Source organism: Protopterus annectens, chromosome 3.part0 (assembly GCF_019279795.1).
Source record: "Protopterus annectens isolate FY-2018-M chromosome 3.part0, PAN1.0, whole genome shotgun sequence".
NCBI classification, from domain to species: Eukaryota; Metazoa; Chordata; order Ceratodontiformes; family Protopteridae; genus Protopterus; species Protopterus annectens.
This window is the reverse complement of record NC_056731.1, coordinates 1609503247-1609525808: the sequence shown is the minus strand read 5'-3', so window position 1 is coordinate 1609525808 and position 22562 is coordinate 1609503247. Positions and strand designations below refer to the sequence as shown.

At 39.4% G+C, this 22562-nt stretch overlaps 1 protein-coding gene across 1 annotated transcript in view; it reads left to right on the top strand.

The window, feature by feature from the left end:
• VPS13B (vacuolar protein sorting 13 homolog B) overlaps positions 1-22562 on the top strand; it is a 5424989-nt gene that overhangs the window by 5153922 nt on the left and 248505 nt on the right. Inside the window, exons 54-55 of the mRNA XM_044065647.1 lie at positions 584-783; positions 18257-18375. Coding sequence (XP_043921582.1) covers positions 584-783; positions 18257-18375 — 319 coding nt within the window. The remainder of the gene's footprint in view (positions 1-583; positions 784-18256; positions 18376-22562) is intronic.

Here is a 22562-nt window from a genome sequence, read left to right as displayed (position 1 = left end):
TAGTTATAAGGAGTACAGAATCCAAATAGTTTATTATAAGCAAGGAACTTAAAAGGATAGAATCACAAACCAGAGTTTGCAAGTTGGTTGGGTATGTTTTTGGTGTGGACATGTAAATTACATTTCACACAATATTGCTGATTTTGTGCAGTTAAAAAAAAAACACTTGTTTTGTCTACATGATTGGTCAAGTAATAAGGAGTGATGGTTGTTATAATACATTAACATAAGCAACATCATGATAGGTAAGGGAAGCACTGTTAGTTTAAATTGTTTTCATCAGTGATCTGAAAAGAGTCAGTCCTAGTAAATGATTTGTTTCTTAATGTAGAAGTCAGTACTTAAAATGCTTTAATAATAGATTCCTGCTTTATAGGATTTGAGTTAGGACCTTCTACCAAAAATATCTAAATGAGAATGTCAAGAGAAGTTTTGATTCATTGTCTAAACTAAACATTTTTGCTTTCTACATTTTAATATAACTTCCCATTTCATGTCCTTTTCATAAACATTTTTTATGTAATATGCCCTTGATTATCTAAATAATCATATGTAATCAGAGTGTATGTTTTTGTAATTTCAGATGTACCAAAATTTCCAGTTTATTGTCAGAGGATTCCAGCAGATTCATCACTTACTCATGAGTTATATTACCAGGTGTCCAGTTTTCCAGATTGCAGGGTCAGAGATGCACTTCCCAGCATCCTCTTGAAAGCATTAATGTCCTCTGAAGAACCCGAGGATTGGAGTGACTCCATTGATATAAATAACCCAGGTACACAGGTATGTGAAACTGCCCTTTTCCAACTTGCCATATCATTGTACCATTTCAGACTTCTTCCAGTTGCCAGTTTTAGAAAAAAAAACTTACAGGTACTTTATTTGTAGTTTCTACTTTGTCGTTGTATGCTAATTGTATTTGCTGCTGAGAAAAATTCAGGAACCTCCACCATCACAGAGAGTTTCCATAAGAGTAGTTAATGTGCATTTAGTCATCACCTAAGTTACATTTCATCAGGTGTTTTCTCTTTCTGGGTACTTAATGCTGTGAGATCACAGATACTACATGCAGTGGGCTCACCCTTTAAGAATCCAGCCATCCATCCACAATCCTTTTTTTCCCCATTTTTACACATGTAGTGGAGATGGATGCCAGTTCAATAGTGACAATCATCTAGAGCCAGGGTTACACCGTCGGGTGGCTAGCCCTCCTGTGGTAGTATTTCCACACCACAAACTCACTTACACCTGTGACCAATTTAGTGTATCCAGTCCATCTACTGCATATCATTGGAATGTGGGAGGAAACTGGAGCACCCAGAGGAAACCCACACAAATACAGGGAGGACATGCAGACTCCACACACAAGGCACCCCAGCCAGGAATAATGGAGAATCTCTTGCTGTGAGACAACAACACTATCCGCTGTGCTACTGCACCCTTTTGGGATTTTTCTGCTTTCATAACAGTTGTTATGTGAGGTAGAATATTTAATTAAGGGTAGTGTCGAGATTTGAGAGGGTGCTTCTAGCAGAAACATTGTTTCAGACTTGTGTTGTGGAGTGTTTTGTGAAGTCACATTTTCAGTTGTTCATGATAAATGGGTTGATCTTTGGCAGTTTAGGAAAAGATCTTTCAGAGAGGAAGCTGTACAAGTATCAAAACTGCCACATCCGACCTCTCAATAAGGATGTTCATATGCAGTATCAATACTCAGTCTCTCAGATTGTAAGAAACACTCCTGACCCTTTGTATTCCAAGATACTAGTGCTGAATTGTGAATTTGGCCTAATTTTTTTGGAAAGTTTTGCATTGCATATCTGTGGTCATGGCATTCTTTTCTGTGATGATAATAAGGTGTTCTACAGCCACATCCAAAAATAAAGGGGAGGGGAGGAAGGGTGTAATGTGCTTAGAATGTCACAGTAACGGAGATACATTTTTTCACTCTGTTGTACATATTTGGACAAATTACAGAGCTTAGAAAGGAACCTCATCCACGCTTCATCCCTTCTACATGATCATACTCTAAATTATATTGGAAATAATCTCACCTCTTTTTTTCAGTAAGGAAAAAAACATCAATGTCATGGAACCAAATGAGGTATCAAGAAGCCTGTCAAAGAACATTAAAAACTGAAAAATTGTCTGTGCCCCAATTAACTGTATGGGAGGCCTTTGTGCACAGCTAAATAATTGTAGATTAATCAGCCACACAAGCATATTTTGAAAGGTAGTGGAGAGCATCACCACTGAACTTGTTCAGACAGATATTGGAAGTCTTCTTCTCTTTGATGTAACCCAGTACAGTTGTGCCAAAGGTACCTTTTGTATTATAAACCCCATTGGTGAAGTTTTATCTGTCTTACCTTGGTCTGTGTGAAGCATTTGACACTATAGCCAGAATGCACCATACATAAAGTTAGGGTTCAACAGATAAGTGAAGCCAGAATACAGCTGATTCATAATTGGCAGCATAACCATACAAAATAGGTAATAGTAGGAGAACTCCTGTCTTTAACATCTTGCCCCAGTGTAGGCCCTGAAGACTTTGTCTTGAGGTCACTCATTGTTAAAATCATTTTCTCAGAAGTGAAAAAAAAAGTCTGTGTCTGTCTCACTAAAATTTGCACGTAACTGCAGACTTGGGAGTACTGTCAATAACCCTGCTACAGAAGTGTATCTTGGGTGGGCCATGGGCCGAAGATGTTAGGGGGTGCAATTGTCAGATGCAGATTTGTTGATAGTGCACAAGTGCGCATATGGACATTTATTTCTGTACTGGTTTCTGAATGTAATGCTGGGACAGAAATGAATTCCAGTACTACTTCAAGACTGGCATACTTGCTTCAGCATTTTTGTAAGGTCTAAGTTGTAGTAAGACATTTGCTACAGATTTTAAAAGAAGTCTTTTTTTTCTCTTTTCATTTAGACATAAGGGGCATGGGATCAGAGAAGGGACCTTTTGATGAATTTTTTTTTTGCTCCTCACTTAGCTGTGAGGTGCACAGTATCAAAAAGTGGACCTTGTATTTTTTGGCAGGTGGGTGGGTGGGTACAGGATCAGAGAACAAACTCTTTTGGGGAGTATCAGTGAGTGGAAGATTATCCAGCTGCAAATCTGTCCTCCTGACTCCATTTCCTTTCAAACAGCACTTAACATTACACATGGAGCAATCAAAGTTATCTTGCTTTCAGTATCACAAATGTATCATTTTGGCATATGGTAGAGAAAAAAATACAGTATTAACTGGTAAAAGCTAAAACTTGATAAAGTAGTAAAAGATCTTGAAGTCCTTGTAGATGATGACTTTTCATTTGATACCAAATAGCCATTGTTGTCTACAAAGTATACAGGGTTTGCACACTTAATCCCATACAGGGTTGAGAGATCTGCCAAAGAGGTGATTTTCCCTATTGTCACAGCTCTGTACAGTTCTTTATCAGGCCAATTACAGAACAGTGTACTGTAATCTTCTTACATGCTGACTTGGGCAGTTAGAAAATGTACAAAGATTCCTCACAAGGAAGATCAAAGGGCTTCAAGACTTATCTTACAGTCAAAGCCTGCAGCAGCTGTCTTTCCTCCTCTTTGTCTTATCACCTTCTTGGAAGAGATGTGCTTGATGCACAGAGCATTAAAAGATCTTCTACTGTTTGAAACCCTTTGCTTTGATGCCTCCCCCCACAATGACTTGAAAACCAAAGGACACTTGTTCTCAGTAAGAACTAGTAATTAACTGTATGTTGAAATGTCACAGCTTTATATCTTCAAGACTCCACAAATATGAAACAAACTCCATCTCTTCATTAAACTCAGACCATCAGGTCATAACTTCAGTAAGGAATTGGATGACTCAACGGGCACTCATAAATGCCAACATAAGATTCAATGCATCAAGTTGCTTGATAGCCAGTAGGCGTTGAGATTGTTCAACTGAGTTGTGACCTGTGTGCTGCCTATGTGAAATAGCCCAGATATGTTAAAGCATTGACTAAGTTCTCATCTTACTTAAAGAGGACTTCTAAAGTGAAATCAGTTAAGTGTCTGTTCTTTTTCCTGTGCTTACCATCCATCTTAAGTTTCAGTACCTGCATTTGGAGGAGCCATGTGCCTAAATAATATGTTCTCTACCACAGTTACAATTTTTTTTACCCATTATTCACATTATACAGATGTCTTCCTAACAGTTGTAACAGGAAATGCCCACATTAAGTGTCTAAAAAAAATCTAAGCTTAGCCTGCCCAGGCCTCCTCAGTGTCCATATGGTTATCAGGCACCAAAACTGGTCCATCACATTCTGTCTCTTTTGAATTGGAACATTGGGTGACATTTCCAAGTTCCACTGGTGTCAGTAATTAAACAGTGCCACTTTCTACCTGTTTCTGCTTCCCACATTGCAACCTTGTTAGGTGTTCCTGCGTCTAACATCTGGGACGCGTTATCATAGCATACATTGCCAAATGGCCATATTTAGTAGAAGCTTCTATCCCCTGGCCGTCAGGCTGCTGAACTCTAGTAGCAACTTACATCACGCTTGATGTCAGGGACAGTAAGTAATGTGATGAGTGAGAAGCATATTTGCATGCAATAATCTTAAACGTCTTAAATACACAGTGCAATTAATCTAACAGAGTATAATCTTATTTCTGTGCAATATCCGCTGATGCTAAAACAGTATCCTGTGCAATAAGTAACAGCTGTGAAATTTTTTTGCAGTAAATATCGTGTTTCCTTAAACTAGTGCCAACAGAATTCTGTGCAATAAGAAGTAGCTGTGGAATTCTGTGCAATAAATACTCTGTCTCTTTAGCTTAGTAAATGTCTGTTGATATGTAAAACAGTAAATGTTATGTAGGAGGAATGTCTAAATGTAGCAATGTGAATTGTATATGTTAGATGTTTACATATAGAGCATGGAGTTACGTAATTTCGTTCAGTTGAACTTGTTGTGGAGTCTGAATGACAATAAAGTTTACTTTGACTTGGACTTTAACATTGCAGACCTACAGTCAGGAGATGGTCTGAGGAAGAATAACACTTACAAAGCCATTTGGAGGCTCAACTGTCTAGTGGTATGGGGCAAATATATTCAAGGAAAGAGATTGTTAGTTTTTATAAAACCAACCAAATGTACATATCTGTACTGTGTGCAAGTACTTCTACTTAACACTTGAATGTTGTATTGTTTTCCTGCCATTGCCTCTGGCTTGGGTTGCAGACTATAAAGGTCCATTGTGATCAGCCTGCCTCCCTGGTTATTAAACGATATCTGTACCCTGTGTACAACATTTCCTTTCCAAAAGTGCACATTCTTTCCTATAAAATATCAAATTTGCTGTTCATAAAGAAAAAGACATAATTTAGCAGTTTTCCCTTTGACATTTCTGTGCTATTTTGTGTTTGGTTTCAATGAAGTCTTACAATACCTTTTAGGAATTTGTCTCTGTGTCTTGCACGTTAGATTTTAAGTTTCTTGACTAAGGAAACGCCCACACTGTAAGGGGTTTGTAACAAGGGTATAGCCAGAGAATTTAATTTTGTACCTGTGTCTTGTGTGCTGTTATTGCTGCCCCCCCCCAAACCTGGCAGCAAAAAATTGACACATTACCCCCCTCCCAGCACTTAACATATGTTTGCATTACTTTCCTCTGTGAACTGTAGTTCTGCAAGAAGTGGCTGAAAAAGACTGCAATTTGTTGTTGACTGTGGTAAACTGGTAGAGAAACTGTAAATCATAAACATCACTTTATACATTAATGTTTAAAAGGACACACTAAAGGGGCAGGAGAAGTAATTGCAAGTAAATAAGTTTTTATTCTTTGTGAAGCCGATGACAATATCATGCTAAAATGGATTTTCTGTAAAACTGTGTATGCCATGCTGTATGAAGCAAATGTATTTTTTATGTTTTGTTTCTTCTGTTTCTGGCATACTTATCTGCAATATTTCCAACTGAAAAAAGGGAAACACGTTTGCTTGTCCAGATGTTGAAGGACGGAGAGAGGCGCTATATGTTCAACATTAGATCACTGTTCCAGAAACCTAAGGTTTTTTTTTATTATATCCTGCCCAGGATATGGAGTCAGGCAACTTTCAAAGCTTTGGGGCACCTTCCAAGCACTTTCTCTACCAGTGGGTTAAGCAGAGTCCCATAAAAAGGCACTTTGGACACAAAAGGTTTCAAGAGTTTTTTTTGCCACTGAAGTGTACAGTGAGGTTTGTAAAACTGATGCTCGGCTAGCAATCCCTCAAGATTGAGCAGATAAGTACCCTTCTGGGGGAAAACCTTCCACATCTTGATTTTCTGTGGAAAAACTTTGCTTTTTCTGTGAAAGAAATGTATTTTATGCTAGGAAAAGTGTTGTTATGGGCTGTGATTTTTGTGTGGGGTATTTTTCTCAGTATATGCTTGTTTGACAAAACTGTGTTAAAAAGCAAACTTTTTTTCTACTTAATTTGTATATTTTGTGTAGAATTAGAGCATTGTGTGTAGGATGTTATGCTTATGGGGAATTGTCATTTAGTTTATTACCTGAAAACCGTATTTTTCTGTCAGGAGGTTTACTGAATTTTACAGGCTGAAATACCTGTCTTTTATGCTTGTTTTTTGGACGGACCATGGAGCAGTTACCAGTCTTCTTGGTTCTTCCTTTCCCTGTCTGATAAGTGTCTCTGCTGTGGCTTGACTTAGTCCCTCTGGTGTAGTTCCCTTGGAGGCCATTAAGGACCAGAAGTTAGACACGTCCTCTGCAGCTGTAAGGTTATCTTCATTGGGCAATGGAAAACCACTCTTGTCCGTCTCTGGAGAAGGAGCAGGTGAATATTTACTGCACAGCGGGGCTAGTATGCCTGATCTGCAGGGAAAGTACCACTGCCCTGAGTTAGTCTTTTTACAGGGAGTCTCTCTAGAAAAAAAGCAAACAATTAAGAATGTTTCATCTAGTATTTCTGTTACTTTTTATTTATTGACATTTGTTAACCGGGTTAGTCCAACTGGGATTTTGTCCCATTTTCAGTGGAGACCCAAGGAGAAAAGCTCCAGATAGTACGGTAAATCATTACAGTAGTAAACAAGCACAGCAAACAATAGAAATAAACACTAGCATTACAGTAGTAAACAATAGAAAACAAACACTAACAACAGTTAAACGACAGCATGTGGGTTTTTTTTTTTTTTTTTTTCCAGGAAAATATTATGTAACTGTACTAGTGAGGCAGAGTGCGAGTAGGATCAACTGAGAGTGATTCCAATGTGGGGGGAGGAGAGAACTATGTAGGGTCATAGCAGGGGCAGATTCTGGAACTGAGTAAATGTGTCTTAAGTTTCTTTTTAAATAGTGGGGTGTGAGAGATTGAGCGTATGTAAAGGGGAAGTTTGTTCCAGGCTTGGGACACAGAGTGTTTGTAGAGTAGCTTACCTACTGACTTATTTAGGTGGTAAATATCACGCGGAGGGGTCGAGATGGGGTGTAGACAGAGACAAGGAGAGATATAGATGGACAGTAGGAGGGTTTAAAGAGCATAGAGTGCAGCATGTGAAATTGGTAGAGATGTAGTAGTTGTGGGAGTTCTAGCCATTGTAGAGACTTTAAAGCAATGCAGTGGTGTGTGTTGTTTGGGGAGTTAGTGATGATATGAACAGGGAAGACATGGCGGGATTTGTTAAAGAATTAATTTCTGCTTTTAATGTGTCAGTTTCTGTTTATTCACTTACTTCTAATACAAAAAGAAAAATAATTCCCTCTCATTCTGACACTGATTCTCAATCAGAAGAACAGGGAACGGGAGTGGGGGTGGCCTTCACTGATTTCTCCTCAAGATGAAGATTCTGATTCTAAGGAATTATGATTTGTTGCAATTGGATATTTCATAGCTTAGCCTGCAGTTCTATATCCAGTTTTATCTTCTTTAGAGGATGTTTTCTTAACAGTTTGCAGTATGCCTGACAATCCACCTTCTACCCTTAAAAATCTGATAGATTATACAAAGCACCTCCAACTCATAAAAAACTGTTTTCTAATTCTAATGCAGAGCCTGCAGTTATTTTCTTGTTTAAAGCTTCTGCTGTACAGATTGATAATGCTAACTCCATTCCCTCTGACAAGGATAGGAAAGCTTTTGATAGATTTGGAAAGAAAATGTATTATTCTGCTACTTTAACTTTCTGAATTTGAAACTGCCAGGCTTATATGTTAAAATTAGTATTGGCTTCTTTTGAGAATACTGGAAAGTTAACTGTTAACCTCCTCTCTTCTGAGGTGAAGAATTCATTGGATGCCCTGATTGCTTCTGCCTGTCATGTAATCAAACAGCGATTAAAGTGTTCTTATGATTCTGCTGATACTGCCACCAAAGTTGCTGCTTCAGGGTCAGTTCATATTATCATAGGAAGTTACTAGACTAATGGCCCTGGGGCCGTTACAAGCCTAGCCAAGAGTTTATCCCCAAAAAGAAACATCAGTCAGCACCTGTCGCCCCTGTCAAGTGAGGGACACAGGTGGAATCCCTGGGAGAAATTTGTGATTTCCCATCCACTCATCAAGATTGCACTTGAAGAGGGTCAGCAAGGTGCTCTGTATGGGAGGCCTATTCCAGAGACAGGGCAGCCTCTGGGAGACAGACCTGTCTCTCCAGCAAGTTTTGTTGATGTCGCATATTAGATTCAGGCCTTTCGAGTAGGTAATGCATGAGGAGTTAGACTTGTGGATATGAAGCATTTCTAATAGGGAGGGTCTGAGATTGCCTTGTAGGCGAGACACAGATCACCCCTGAACAATCTGTACAATACCAAATAGAGTGATAGTGATCTGAGCCTGTCCGCATAGGACATATGTTGGAGGCCATGGATTCTCTTTGTGAGGTATTTCAGTGGCCTTTCCAGTTGGTGCAGATGTTTGGAGAGGTACATACCAAACAGGGCATTATACTCAATTATTGATCTAATGAGGAAGGAGTATAGAGAGGTAATAAGCTCCTTTTTTCTGGATGCATTCTCTTTACTTATGAGATGAACCAAGTGAAAGGCTTTTCTGACCACTGCCGCTACATGATAGTCGAATGTGAGGTTGTTATCAACCTGAGTGCCCAGGTCTGTCACAGCAGGTTGTGTGCTTAGGGGGTTGCCGTTGATGTGGTAATCAGTAGGGACCGTGCTTTTTTCTGAATGGTATGATGATACATTTTTTTGCATTTAGCTTGAGGCCATGACTTTGGCACCAGTCAGTAGTTGCTGTGAGACCCTCTTTCAGTATGTTAGCATCATTTGGGGAGTCAGTGACAGCACACAACTTTCAGTCATCTGTGAACTTGGTCAGCCACAGGGCTTTTGTCTTTGCCTGGACCTCTGAGAAGTAGATGCCAAACAGTAGGGGTCCCAGGACAGATCCCTGGGGAACTCTACTAGTGACAGGTCTGCTACTGGAGGTGGCGGCACCTATTTTGACTTTGAGGGTCCTGTCTATGAGCCAGTCGGCCACTCACCTGATGTGATAGGGATTTATGCCAAGTTGTGTTAGCTTCTCGATGATGCCCAAGTGGGGGATTGTGTCACAGGCCTTGGCCAGGTCAAGGTAAGCTGTATGTACTGACTTATCCTCATCCAGGGCCTTGGTGACAGTTTCAAAGAAGTCAACCAGGTTCAACAGGCAAGATCTGCCCTTGACAAATCCAAACTGGGTGGTGTCAATGAAGATTGCCTATGTCCTTGTTTATGAGATCCATAATAATAAGCTCCATGGCTTTACAGATCAGACTTGTGAAGCTAATGGGGCGATAGTTTCCAGGGTCAGTAGTGGCACCACCTTTGTGCAAGGGGATGACAATGGCAGTTCTCCACTCTGCTGGAATAAAGCCTGTACTTAGGCTGTGGTTAAATAGGGTGCTTAGTGACAAAGCCAGTTCTTGCTGAAGATGGTGCAGAATACAGTCTGAGATGCTATCAGGTCCCATGGAAGCTGTGTTCTTTGTCTTGCATAGGGCCTTTAGCACTTGATCTATGGATGAAACAGTTTGGTGGTTATGTTCTCAGAACTTACCAGAAGATGTTAAAACCGAGATTTTAAATTTTTTCCTTGACAAGGATGTTCTATTTGACCCTTCTTCTGCTGAGGTACTTAAAAGATTTGATGAATTGGCAATTGATTCAATGGGTGCTCCGTATTTGCCATCTGTCTTTGTCTGAGCATAATAAAAAGTTTCTCTGTAACTTAGCGCCCTTTTTCAAGAAGCAAATTAAGCAACAAGATGTTAACAAACAGTATTTTAAAAAACAATGGCAAGGAGGATCTAAAATGAAAAGGAAAACCTCCCACTACCAAAACCTGCCCAAAAAGTCAGAGTAAGTACTCACCTGTCCAGGTTCCCCCCCACCCTCACTATAGCGACCTTTTCCTAAATTTAGGCCTGCATCTTTCCTGTTGGCATCAGATTATTTCTGACAGATGGGTTCTGACAGTCATCCATCAGGGATACAGATGGTAGTGGGAGTCCCTTCTTCCTTTTCAGGGGTTTTCTCCTCATCATGTAAACCAAACATCCCCATTTTCTCCAGTTTTAGAGCAAATGTTGTCTCAGAGGTTATAGAGCTAGCTAGTGCCCACAGATCAGCAGTGCAAAGTTTTTTTATTCAAGGATCTTTCTGGTGCCAAAGAAGGTAGAAACTGGAGACCAGTCCTAGACTTCCCCTTTCTTGGTCTGTATATTAAGGTTCCAAAGTTCAGAATGTTCTCAATTCAAACCGTATTGCCTCTCATTCCTTTATTCATCCTCATAGTAAAGTTAAACTTAAATATTCTTGCCATCAAATTCCTATTGGCAAATATTTCAGGCTTTTTTAAGAATTTCTATGCCTGGCTTATATTGCCTTACTGTTTGGTGTATCTACTGCCCCAAGAGTATTTACAAAGTGTCTTCTCCAGTAATTGCTTATTGCAGACTTCAGGGCAGTCAGATCTTTCCATATTTGGAGATCTGTCTTATTAAACTCCTACTCAGCTTGGCATTTCAGGTAAGCTTACAGAAATCTTCTCTCATCCCTTCTCGCAGAATATTTTTTTTTCCTGGGATGCATTATGGATACTTACCTCAGAAGAGCTTTTCTTCCATTGGAAAAAGTAGAACAATACACAGAAATCTTTCTGACTATATCCAGCCACTCTGTGGCGTCTGCCAAGGGATATCTCAGGATCCTGTCTTCATGGTCTCTATAATAGTCATGATTCCCTTGGTTAGATTTCATATGAGAAAAATTAAATGGTGCCTAAAGTCAGTTAGGTCTCAGCATCAAAATCCCTTTTTCGATTCCTGTGCTGAAGTTTGCAAGAAAGGAGGCATTGTGGTTGGTATGTCAGTTGTCTTTCGCAATCTAGGTCACCCCTTTGCCTTCCCTTCTGTCTGTTACAACAGATACTTTAGATTTTGTTTGGGGTCTGTGTTCAAAGGGGTGAAAGTGCAGGTTCTGTGAAACAAACAGAACAGACCAAAGCCCATCAGTGTCAAAAAGATGCTGCAAGTTATCAATGATTTGAAAACCTTATGTCATCTCTGTTCCCCAGAACCTCTTCAAGTTAATCACAGGCAATCCCGTGGTGATGTGGTATGTAAACAAACAGGGGGTTTACCAGATCTTACCCTCTTTGCAGACTTGCTGTGGTGGCCTGGGAGGTGGCAACTCAAAGGAAAGGACTGTAGCAGTCAAGCTAAACAGGGCCAGGACAGAGCCTCAAAAATGGGAATTACACATGGGGTCTTCTACGAATTGATGCAGCTCTGGAGAACACCTAAGCTAGATCTGTTTGCCTCCTTTCAGAACTGATAGTTAAAGAAGTTCTACTCCAGGATTACTTCCAAACAGGTCTGACATTATTTATTTATTTATTTGTCTTTGTTTTCTGGGATAGTCCGACCGGGCAAAGCCCATTTTCAGTGGTGTTCCAGGGAGAAAAGTTCCATCTAATTACAAGCTGCATATTAAGTAAACAAGTACAGTTTACATTGGCATACTATATATACATGTACAATTTTCAGTGAAAGACAGATGCCTTCTCATTCCCATGGACAGGAATGTTCCTGTATGGATGTAGGATCGACCCCCTGCAAAAAACATATTTTAGCATCAGCAGTATTCTTTGATTGGCAAGGAAATGATTGCTTAAGTATGATGAACACCGTCTTGAACAAGTAAATGTTAGACAGAAAGGTATGGACTACATATTTATATGTATATATTCTTGTATTCAAAAATACAGGATTCAAAACACATCAGCATGCACTTTGTTGGGGAAAAAATACTAACGGCACAACCCACCAAGGATCCTCAAAACAGTATCACTACTAACCACAAATGGAAGTGGAACAGGTCTTCTTTTGCAGTTGGTAAGTAACAAGTAGTATCTGCTAAAACAGCACATTCACCCACACAAACATAGCACACTCACTATAAAAAAAAAAAAAACTTCTACACACAACTTTATATGCACCCATACAATCATCTCACAGTCTCAGTCTTTTCCGTGCCTCCCCCCTTCCCCTTACTTATATATACTAATTGCAGCCATGGCGAAAGGCATATGCCTAGGAGTTAGCCATAGTTGACTTCACAAGAGTTGGTAACAGCAGATTTCAACAAAATGCTGAAAACAATAGTGTCTTCCTAATTTAAAAAAAAATTAATAACTTTTCTTTGTAATTCAGGATCATTTTGTAGGAAACAGAGCAAACAGTCTTATCAAGTTTCAGGCAGAATTTCAAAAAACAGTGGCACTGACATTCTTAAAAGAAGGAGGAGCCTCCCAAAGCCAAGGACAGCCTAAAAAGGCTGACTGACTACATGCCTCTTCATGTGTTTCTCCCTTCCCACTCTGGCATCCCACTAAATCTATTTCAAAGTCTCGCCCTACATTTTCTTCAGTGTTAACAGATAACATCAGACAAGTGGGTTCCAAGAATCAGTCAGAAAGGCTACAATTGACAGTGGGAGTCCCATTCTCCTTTTTGGAGGATTCCTCCTCATTTGTCAAGCCAAGCTCTGCTTCCCCCAGTTCTGCAACAAATGCTGTCCTTAGAGGTCATAGAACCATTTCCCCCAGAAAAGTGAGGAAAAATGTTATTCAGGAATCTTTCTGCTGCCAAACAAGGACAGAACTTGGGAGACTAGTCCCAGGCCTTTCTTTTCTAAACTCTTCCAATAAATTCCAAAAGTTCAAGATGCTCTCCCTGCAGTGTATGTTACCTCTCATCTCACTTGTTAGTTTTTTGATCACTATATTTAAAACATGCTTATCTTCACATTCCAGTTCTCAGTGACATTGGATGTTATTTTAACTTTGTTTGTCTCTGGCTTGCATTTTCAGTTTGGTCTTTCTCTTCAGGCTATCTACACTCCAAGAGTGTTTACAAAGTGACTGGCACCAGTAATAGTTTACTGCACTTTCCAAGGCATTTAAATTTTTCCATATTTAGATGACTGTCTTTTATTTGCTGACTCTTATTCAAATTGTCAAGAACCTCTTGCTTAGTAGAGGACTGACTGCTTTCTCAGTCTGAGGTTCCAGATGAACATACAGAAGTCTTCTCTAATTCCTTCTCTCTAGATAGTGTTTGTGGGATGCCATCTGGATGTAGCCCTCATGAGGGCTGTTCTTGTTCAGGACATAACCAGGAAGACACACAAAAATGCAAAAATATAGACCTTTATAAGAAACAGTTTTTGATTTTCTCTAACCAGTCAGAGAATATCACAGGATTCTGGGTTTCTTGTCCTCTACAATTTTTATGATTCCTCTGGTCAGACTTCACATGAAGAAAATTCAGTGGTTCCTCAAATCTGTTCAAACCCAGCACCCTTTGTCTTTTCAGATTCTATTTATTTATTCAACATTTGTTTCCTGGGATGGTCCGAGTTGGACAACAGTGTCCATTTTCAGCGGAGGCCCGAGGAGAAAAGCTCCAGCATAGTACATTTTTACTGACACGTCTAGTACAACAAAGAAAAAGTTTACTATACAGCATATATGTATCTACTTACAGTCTAGCAGAGATCAGTAAAGCAATTTATATACATAGGAGATTAATCAACAGACACTGCCATGGTGGTGCAGCAGTTAGCGTTGTTGCCTCACAGCAAGAGGTTCTCCCGTTTGATTCTTGGCTGGAGCACCTTCTGTGTGGAGTCTGCATGTCCTCCTCGCAGTCGAGTCATGTTTAATGACATGCAGGTAGGTGCATGCATGAATGGGTGTGCCTTATTTGAAGTATGGGTGTCTGGCTGGCAACTCAGCATAGTAAAAGTCCACTGCCAATCATTAGTGGACCGGAGTTCCGCTGTGGTGACCCCTAACCGGGAAAAGCCGAAAGAGGAGATTAATCAACAAAAATGTATACATAAGAGATGAGATTAACACATAAATAAAGTACAAATACAGTACAACATGTCTTAGATTTTCTTAAGCATCTACTTTAGTATGTCATCTGACATAATAAAATTTAAACCTGCGAGGAAGACAACAGGAGTTATAGAGTGGATAGAAGTGTAGTTAGAGGTTGTATCTGAGTGAGGAAGACAAGTGGATATAGGTAAGGGAGGAGGAGGTTACAGGAGTTATAGGGTGGATAGAAGTGTAGTTAGAGGCTATATTTGAGTGAGGAAGACAAGGGGATATAGGTAAGGGAGAAAGAGGTTACAGGAGTTATAGAGTGGATATAAGTGTAGTTAGAGGTTATATATGAGTGAGGAAGACAAGGGGATACAGGTAAGGGAGAAGGAGGTTACAGGAGGTATAGAGTGGATACAAGTGTAGTTACAGGTTATATGTGAATGAGAGAATGTTATCCAGGTTAGTACATGAGCAGAGCCAGGTAGCTGTTAGGTGATCTTTTAGTAGTTTCTTAAACTTGGTGGTGATGGAGGTGGATCTAATATAGATGGGTAGGGAGTTCCAGAGTTTGGCGATACTGTTTGAGTATAGCAAGTTAGTGATATTTACTAGGTTTTTGTTACTGGAGCGCAGGGTCTGGTTATTGGAGTAGTGAGTAAGTAGGCTTTTCAGAGCAGGTGTTTTTTCAGGTTGGTTGAGTATTTGGTGGACCATGGAGAATTGGTTAAAAATTAGTAGGTTGGGAAATTCTAGCCATGCGAGTTCTTTGACAGAGGGACAGTGATGGGATCTGTAGCGAACTTTGCTGTTTTATTATAGCAGCTATCTAGTTTGTTTATGTAAGTTTTCTTGAGATTAGTAAGGATGGGAGATGCATATAGGAGTGTTGAGAGAAGGTGGGTTCTGGCAATGGCGATTTTGGATTTGTTTGTGAGGAAAAGTTTGTTCCTGTACCGGCTACCCATTTTTTGTGGACTTTTTTGATTGTTTGATTTATATGGAGATCAAAGTTCATGTTTTGGTCTGTTACTACTCCCAGGTGTTTGCTGTGGGAGACAGGGGTAATGATGGTATTGTTTGCTGAGGTGATTTTGAATAGCAAAGAGGGGTCTGGGGATCTTGTATGGTGAAACAGGATGAGTTTTGTTTTGTTGGAATTGAATATTAACTGGGCATTGGTTAAACAGGTTTTTACTTTAGAGAAAGCTTGCCGTGTTATTTTCTGAAGATGGTAGAGTGTTAGGCCTGCACAAATTAAGGTAGAGTCTTCAGCGCATTGTATTAAACATGACTTCATTAGTGGCAGTATGTAGGCTTTTAGTGAATAATGTGAAGAGAAGAGGGCCAAGATTGGATTTTTGTGGGGACCCTTAAGGTGACTGACAGCAGTGGACTAGCATTCTAGTGTTGGAGTTTGCCCGAAGAGAGTTACTTTGATGGGTGGACCAGTTATCTCTCAACCCAGGCCTCCACTCTTCTCCCTTCCAGCTCCTACTCAGTCTGTAAACACAGATGCCTTAGACTTTTCTTTGGGATCCATTTCCAAGGGGATGTATGTTCAGGGTCTGTGGAACAAGGACTATCACACACAAATGTCAAAGAAATTATTACATTAATAAATGTCAGATCTTTAAACCATATTTGGACTCTGAGCCCACTGTTAGCAATCACTGATAGTACCAGACTGATGTGGTACATAATAGGATTAGACCATGCCCCCCTTTGCAGACTAGCTATTGTAGCTGGGACCTAACTTCTCGTCACAATCTATCACTTCAAGCTCCCTATTTTTCATTAGAGCAAAACCCTGTTTCAGACAAGCTGAGCAGGACCAAGACAGACCCTCATGCATTGAAGGTAAACCTTGGTGTCTTCCAGAAATTGATCCTACTGGGGGAACTCCTCAAATAGGTCTGTTTGTCTCCATTCACAACAGTTAATTAAAACAATTCTGCTTCAGGATTCCTTGCAGGCAAGCCTGAAAGACACATGCTTTCTCATTCCAATGGATGAGAATTTCCTGTATGTCTTCCACCCTTTCCACAGATAACCAGGGTTATTCTAAAGATTCAGATGAAGTCCCAGAGATAATTGCGGTGACTCCCTTTTGGCCCAGACAAGAGTGGTTCTCCTTTCTTTTGAAAATGGTCAAGGGCAATTACCACAAGCTTCCTCACAGACTGGACTTAGTTACATAAGACGAGAGTTGATTGATACAACCCAACCTTCAGCGTCTTTAAATAGACTGCTTGGGTAATAGAGTTTAATAACTTTTAGGCACCTGTTTTCCAAGGACTTGCATCGGGTATTAAAGAAGCTAAGAATCCTGCCACTAGAAAATCATATATCTGTATGTGGGCAAGATTTTCTTCTTAATGAAAAGTAGGAACCAGGACCTTTCTAAGACTCAAACGCCTATCGTTCTACAATATTTGTATGAGTTATTATTCTCTGGCCTTTCTTGCTCTTCTGTAAAAATTCATTTATCGGACATTTCTTCTCACCTGTCCATAGATTCTGCCCATTCTGCACAGCCTCAAATCAGTTTTTGAAGGGTGTTCTGCATATCATTCCACCCAGGAGACAAGTGGCTCCCTTCTTTTCCTCTCATTTTTGTTATAGAGAAACTTGCACTTTTTCAGTTTGAACCAGCTTATAAGGCTGAATTGAAGTTTTTAAGTTGGAAAACGGTGTTACTTTCTTGCAGAAGTCAGAGCAATGAGTATCTAAATGACAAACTGTTATGGTGAGTCAACCTTGTGTCATTTTTCACAATAGGGTATCTCTGAGAACAAACCCTTCATTTATGCCTCAAGTGTTTCAGAGTTTACTTTAAATACAGCTGTTCATCTTCGTCTTTCTACATACAAAATATAAGAGAAAAAGGATTTTACATACTCTCGATATCCATATGCAAGTCAAATACTGTACTGACAGGACTAAAACCTTCATTAGTACGCATCAGTAGTTTATTTCCTATAATACTAAGAAAAAAAGGACAATCAATGTCAAAACAGACAATTTATAAATAGTTGTCTCATGCTTTTGTTTTTTTTTTTTTGTTACTTCACCATACAAGTCACTTCCAGGCAAGGTCAAGGGCTATTCTACCAGGGGTTTGGTGTCTTCTGTATCTTTTTGGAAAAAGTGGTCTCGTGGAGTATTCTAGAGGCAGACACTTGGTTCACTATGTATACTCTTACAAAGCATTACAAGTTAGAATCTTTTTCCAGGTTCAGAGCAGGTTTTGCTAGGACTATACTCCGGAGGCTTCTGGAGTCTGACCCTTTTTCCTCCTCCCCTTCTTTCTAAGTTCTGGTAATCTACCCTTATAGCTTAGGCTACTACAATAATAATCTAATGATGAATATAGTACAGTTGCATAAGTTAACAACATGAGTATCTCTTCAGATGCAGACACCCTTACCTCCATTCCCCTTCTTTGTGTTATATTTTTGTCAGGATATGAATATTTTTGTTTACCTTTTTCTCCTGACATATACCTAAAAGACAAGGCTCTAGCCTCCCTTACTCTGAGACAACAAAGCTGTGAACGTTTGCACCCTGATCACTATCTTTGTACTGCTCTCCTCAAGCTATTCAGCAGCTAGAGCACATGGGAAGGTGCCTAAATGCTTTGGATGCTGGCCAGTTGTCATATCCTTAGCAGGATATAACCCATATAGCTTAAGCTACAGCAGCAGTGATGTATTCAGACATTTACTGTTATGGTAAGTTTACCTACACAGATGTAAGGAAAGCAGACCATTAAGAGACTGATTGTGAATTCTTGAGAGTATTATGAATGTAATTCTACCACTGTTGTCAGTAAGTTGGTGTTTCAATGTTGTTTTTTTGTTTCTGGCCTTCTACCTGCAGGTTGTTTTTTTACCTAGTTATGGATGCCTGTATGTAGACATTACTTATCACTGCAGTACCATGAGCATAACCCTCGCACCAGAAGGACGAGCAGGGCCTGTCTTGACCAGCCCTCACAGGTACATTTTTACATTAACTAGCAAGTAATGCAGTCATATTGAGAAGACAACATTGTGTTTATTTTTTGACCTTGCAGCTGTAATACAAATATTGCTGGTTTCTTGTTATAAAAGAGACTTCTGCTGGCACCTAAAGTTCCTGCACACTAATGTATGGGACTAGGCTGTGCAAGCTGTATGCTGAAATAGTTTACTTTGTTTACTCTTCATTGTCATACAGCAACTTACATCAACTAATATTGTCAATTTAAGATGTAAAAGACAAGAAGTATTGGCAGCCCATTCTTTGACAGCAAGCAGTGTGAGACTCCATTTTAAAAGCTTTGTAGTTGTCATTTACACATTTAAGAAGGGGTTGCCACTTTGCACCCTGATATTTCTTGACCAGTAAGCTACACCCCCTGGGTAACAAAAACACACCCTTGCCTGTGATGGCCACACCACATTTAGTAAGCCACACCCAGAAGCAGCAAATTTTAGATGTCATATATGTGATTGCTGGGATGGTTTTAAATTATATGGAACCTTAGGTAAAGGTTTTCATGGCACTAGCCACTCCAATTGACACCCCCAGTGCCCCCTCATTTTCTCCCATTCTTGCCATCCCATACTATCTAGATCACACCCTCTGTCTTACTTATCAGCTTTCATTTTCTTTCAACATATCTTAACTGACCAATACTATATTGTAGCAACTGTGTAGAAAATAATTTAATGTAACAGGGGGTCTGAGGGCCACTAAGCCCCCAGAATCTATGAGATTCTAAATTCTCTGAAGTGCATGCTGTTCTGCATTGAACAGAAGAGGCTTCCCTTTGTGATTTTTAATTGGCTGATATACTAGCATACGAGCCAATCCATAATGGCAAAGCAGAGCCTCTTCTGTTCAATATGGAACAGCAGGTTGTTCCGCATTGAACAGAAGAGACTTCCCTTTGCGATTTTTGTTTGACTCGTATCCTAGCATACGAGCCAATCAAAAATCTCAAAGCGGAACCACTTCTATTCAGTGAAGAACTGTTCCGCATTGAGAAGAAATGTCTCCACTTTGCTATTTTTGATTTGTTCGTGTGCCAGCATATGAGCCAATTAAATGCCAGTTGCTTGAGTCCCGGATAACGGGGAGTTTATACCGTATATATATATATATATATATATATATATATATATATATATATATATATATATAAAATGTGTGTGTGTGTATATATACATACATACATAATATGTCTGTGTGTGTATTTATATATTTATTTATTTACTAGCACTGCTCCTGAAATACCAGGTCTGTCTCAAAATACACAGGCCCGGGGAGAAAAGATCCACACAAATCAGACTTTTTGACAATTAACAGTTGTCTATACACATTATATGCTTTTATAGAACATTACATTTTAACTTAGAGTTGACTAGTGCTGAAAAGCTAGGCTGTGTAGCTTTACAACATGTAGGATGGTTGTCCTGGCATTTGCACCCAGCAGTTTTTGCAACTCTGATATATAAAACAAATATTGCTTAATTAAAGCTAGACCTGTAACTCTCAACCTTTCATGCCGAAAATGTGGGACACTGCCTCTCGTGCAGGGGTGTAGCTATAAATTTACATTTTGTACTCAGACCTAATGTTGTCCTGAGTCCTGCACCCAACTATCTTTTTAAAAAGGTGCCTAACCTTCAAAATGCTATCCCTAATAAATAGTAGAAGATGAGACCTTATTTTCAGTTTTTACCATCTATTCCCATAAAAAGCTATTTTTAGATGTGTATTCCTTTCCCGCAAACATTCTTTGTATACCTTTGTACACTAAATATTTGTTGGAACAGTTCTAAGCTTTCTGTGCTTTTTGAGTGTTGAAGTTTCCAAGAGATTCTCAGAAGAAAGTGTATTTATTTGAGTAAACGGAGTATGTATGCTTAGCTACACCCTTGCTCTGATGGTATAAATGAGAAAAATGGGACAAAGTCAAAATAATAGGGGGCAAGGCCCAAAAAATACGGATATATATGAATACTAGCTCTAGAAACTTAGAAAGTTGCTAGAATAATGCAGCTGTGATATATAAAAAAGATCGTTTTGCAACTGGCACAGAGGATTAAGGTTGTGAATGTTAGCTCTTGTGGTACAGATTTTGATTATTTTAGGCCTCGTTTGCTTACTGTTTTTTATTCCTTGAACAAGTCACTTAACCAGGCATTCGTCCTTGGTTGCCCCTGAAAAAGGATGTACATCAGGCCTAACTGGTTAATAAAAAGACAGTGGTGGCATTATTTTACTGAAGCTAGGCATGTTTGGTACTTTAAATAAATGACTGTTGAAAAGATCTCTTATTTAATGTGAGTCAAGGAACCATTAGATCCAAGGATTTAGATTTTGCTTGTGACATAAATAGGCCATGTTGATGAGACACAAATGTGTCACAGAGGGTCCCCATGCACTGGAACAAGCTTCCCATCCATGTGAAGCAGAGTCCATCCTTAGCCTTATTTAAGCTTAACTTTGACCAATAGGTGGGAAACTGGAAATCATCCCTGTTGCCACCTATCCATTTTTTTTCTGGACTATCCACAAATCAAATCAGTTCTCTGGTAGTCAGGAAAACAGTTTACAAACTACAGTATTCTGTTTCACAAAAGGAAACAGACTGTCAGTGTTTGTTAAATTGGCTGATTTACTATGCTTTTTTACAGAAAAGCATAGTAAATCGGCTGAAAGCAGGCATTTCGAACAGAAAACGAGGGCATTCCCATCAGCTGATGTCACAGTGATGTCACAAAATAGACGGAGCATGGATGGGAAAGGGGGTGGGAATGGATGGAGTTATGGGTGATGAGAGCGGTGTGACCTTAGTCCAGTTTTAGCCACAAAGAAAGCTGGCAACCCTAGTTGCAACTGATGTTTCTCTTTTAATCTTTACTTCTCAACTGCCACTGATTTTGTCTCATATTTTGCCCTGCTCTTTTAAAATGTTTGTTTTTCTGGTAAACAGCTGAGGGGTACAGTCAGAGCTCCATAATTTTTCTTGTCCAGAAAATGTCAGTGATTACAGAACCTGTTGTTCTATTAACTTTTTTAAAATAAAGTAATACTGTGTCCAGAATTCTTCAGTAAAGATAGAGTGGTATGAGAGCAACAAGCGAATCTGACAGCAACTAACTGCACAGTGACAGAAAGTTCCAGTACCCATTCTTTAAAATTTCCAGGCGCCTCTACATTGCTACTGATTGGTTACTTCACCAATCAATTAAGCCACTCAGCCAGTCAGCAGCAGGAGGAGGTAGGTGCAGGTGGGCAGCAGGTTTGTTAAAGTGCTGATATAACAACTGAACACAGCTTACCCATAGAAAAAAAGACCATGAAAAGTGCCTCAGAAACTGGTACACTCACTTTCATTACCATTTCTGGATAATCCGGAAAGAAGACCAGTGGCAACCTTACATTCATGTGCTTTTTTTAAACTTGTGGAAGAATCTGATATACATTTGGGTTGGGAGATGTTTCAGATGTACTTTTACATATCAGCCTAGTAAGTGCATCTTTATTTAGAGTCTTAACACAGTTCCTTTAGCCGTTGTCTTGCTATCCATAGGTAATAATTGGTTGCTGTTTAGAAGACTTAAGCTAATAATAAGACAGACTTCTTAAGAGAGGGAACCTCATATTTAATGAACTGCTGAAGTGATGGAAAGGAAGTCAGCCATCAGGTGTTATTTATTTATTTATTGATTGATTGCATCTGATTACAAGGAAAGTCTAAGTGGGCAAAACAAAATCTTTTCAGCTGATGACTATTAAGAAAAGCTCCATTAATTGCCTGCAGTGGTTGATACTAGTAAATAGTAATAACAAAAAAGTAAAAATAAGAATTCCAGTATGGTGGCAAACAAGTAGGTTGCTAAGTGCAGAGCTCTTGGAGAAAGAAGCAGTAGTTTTGATAAAAGAGCCAATTAAGAGACTTTTAATGTAAGGATCACTTTAAGACATGAACTTGTACATTTTTACAAGCTGACAATCAGGAGGTAAGATAAGACAGAAGGCAAATAATCGTAAGAGGAGTTGCCAGTGTGAGAGTGACAGAGAAGAGCTAATGGTTGCAGAGACTGAAGGAAGGATGGCAGAATGTCATCTGGTTAAAACCGATAGAACAACTGTGAAAGAAAGACCAATCAGATTTATAAGGAGTTGTTAA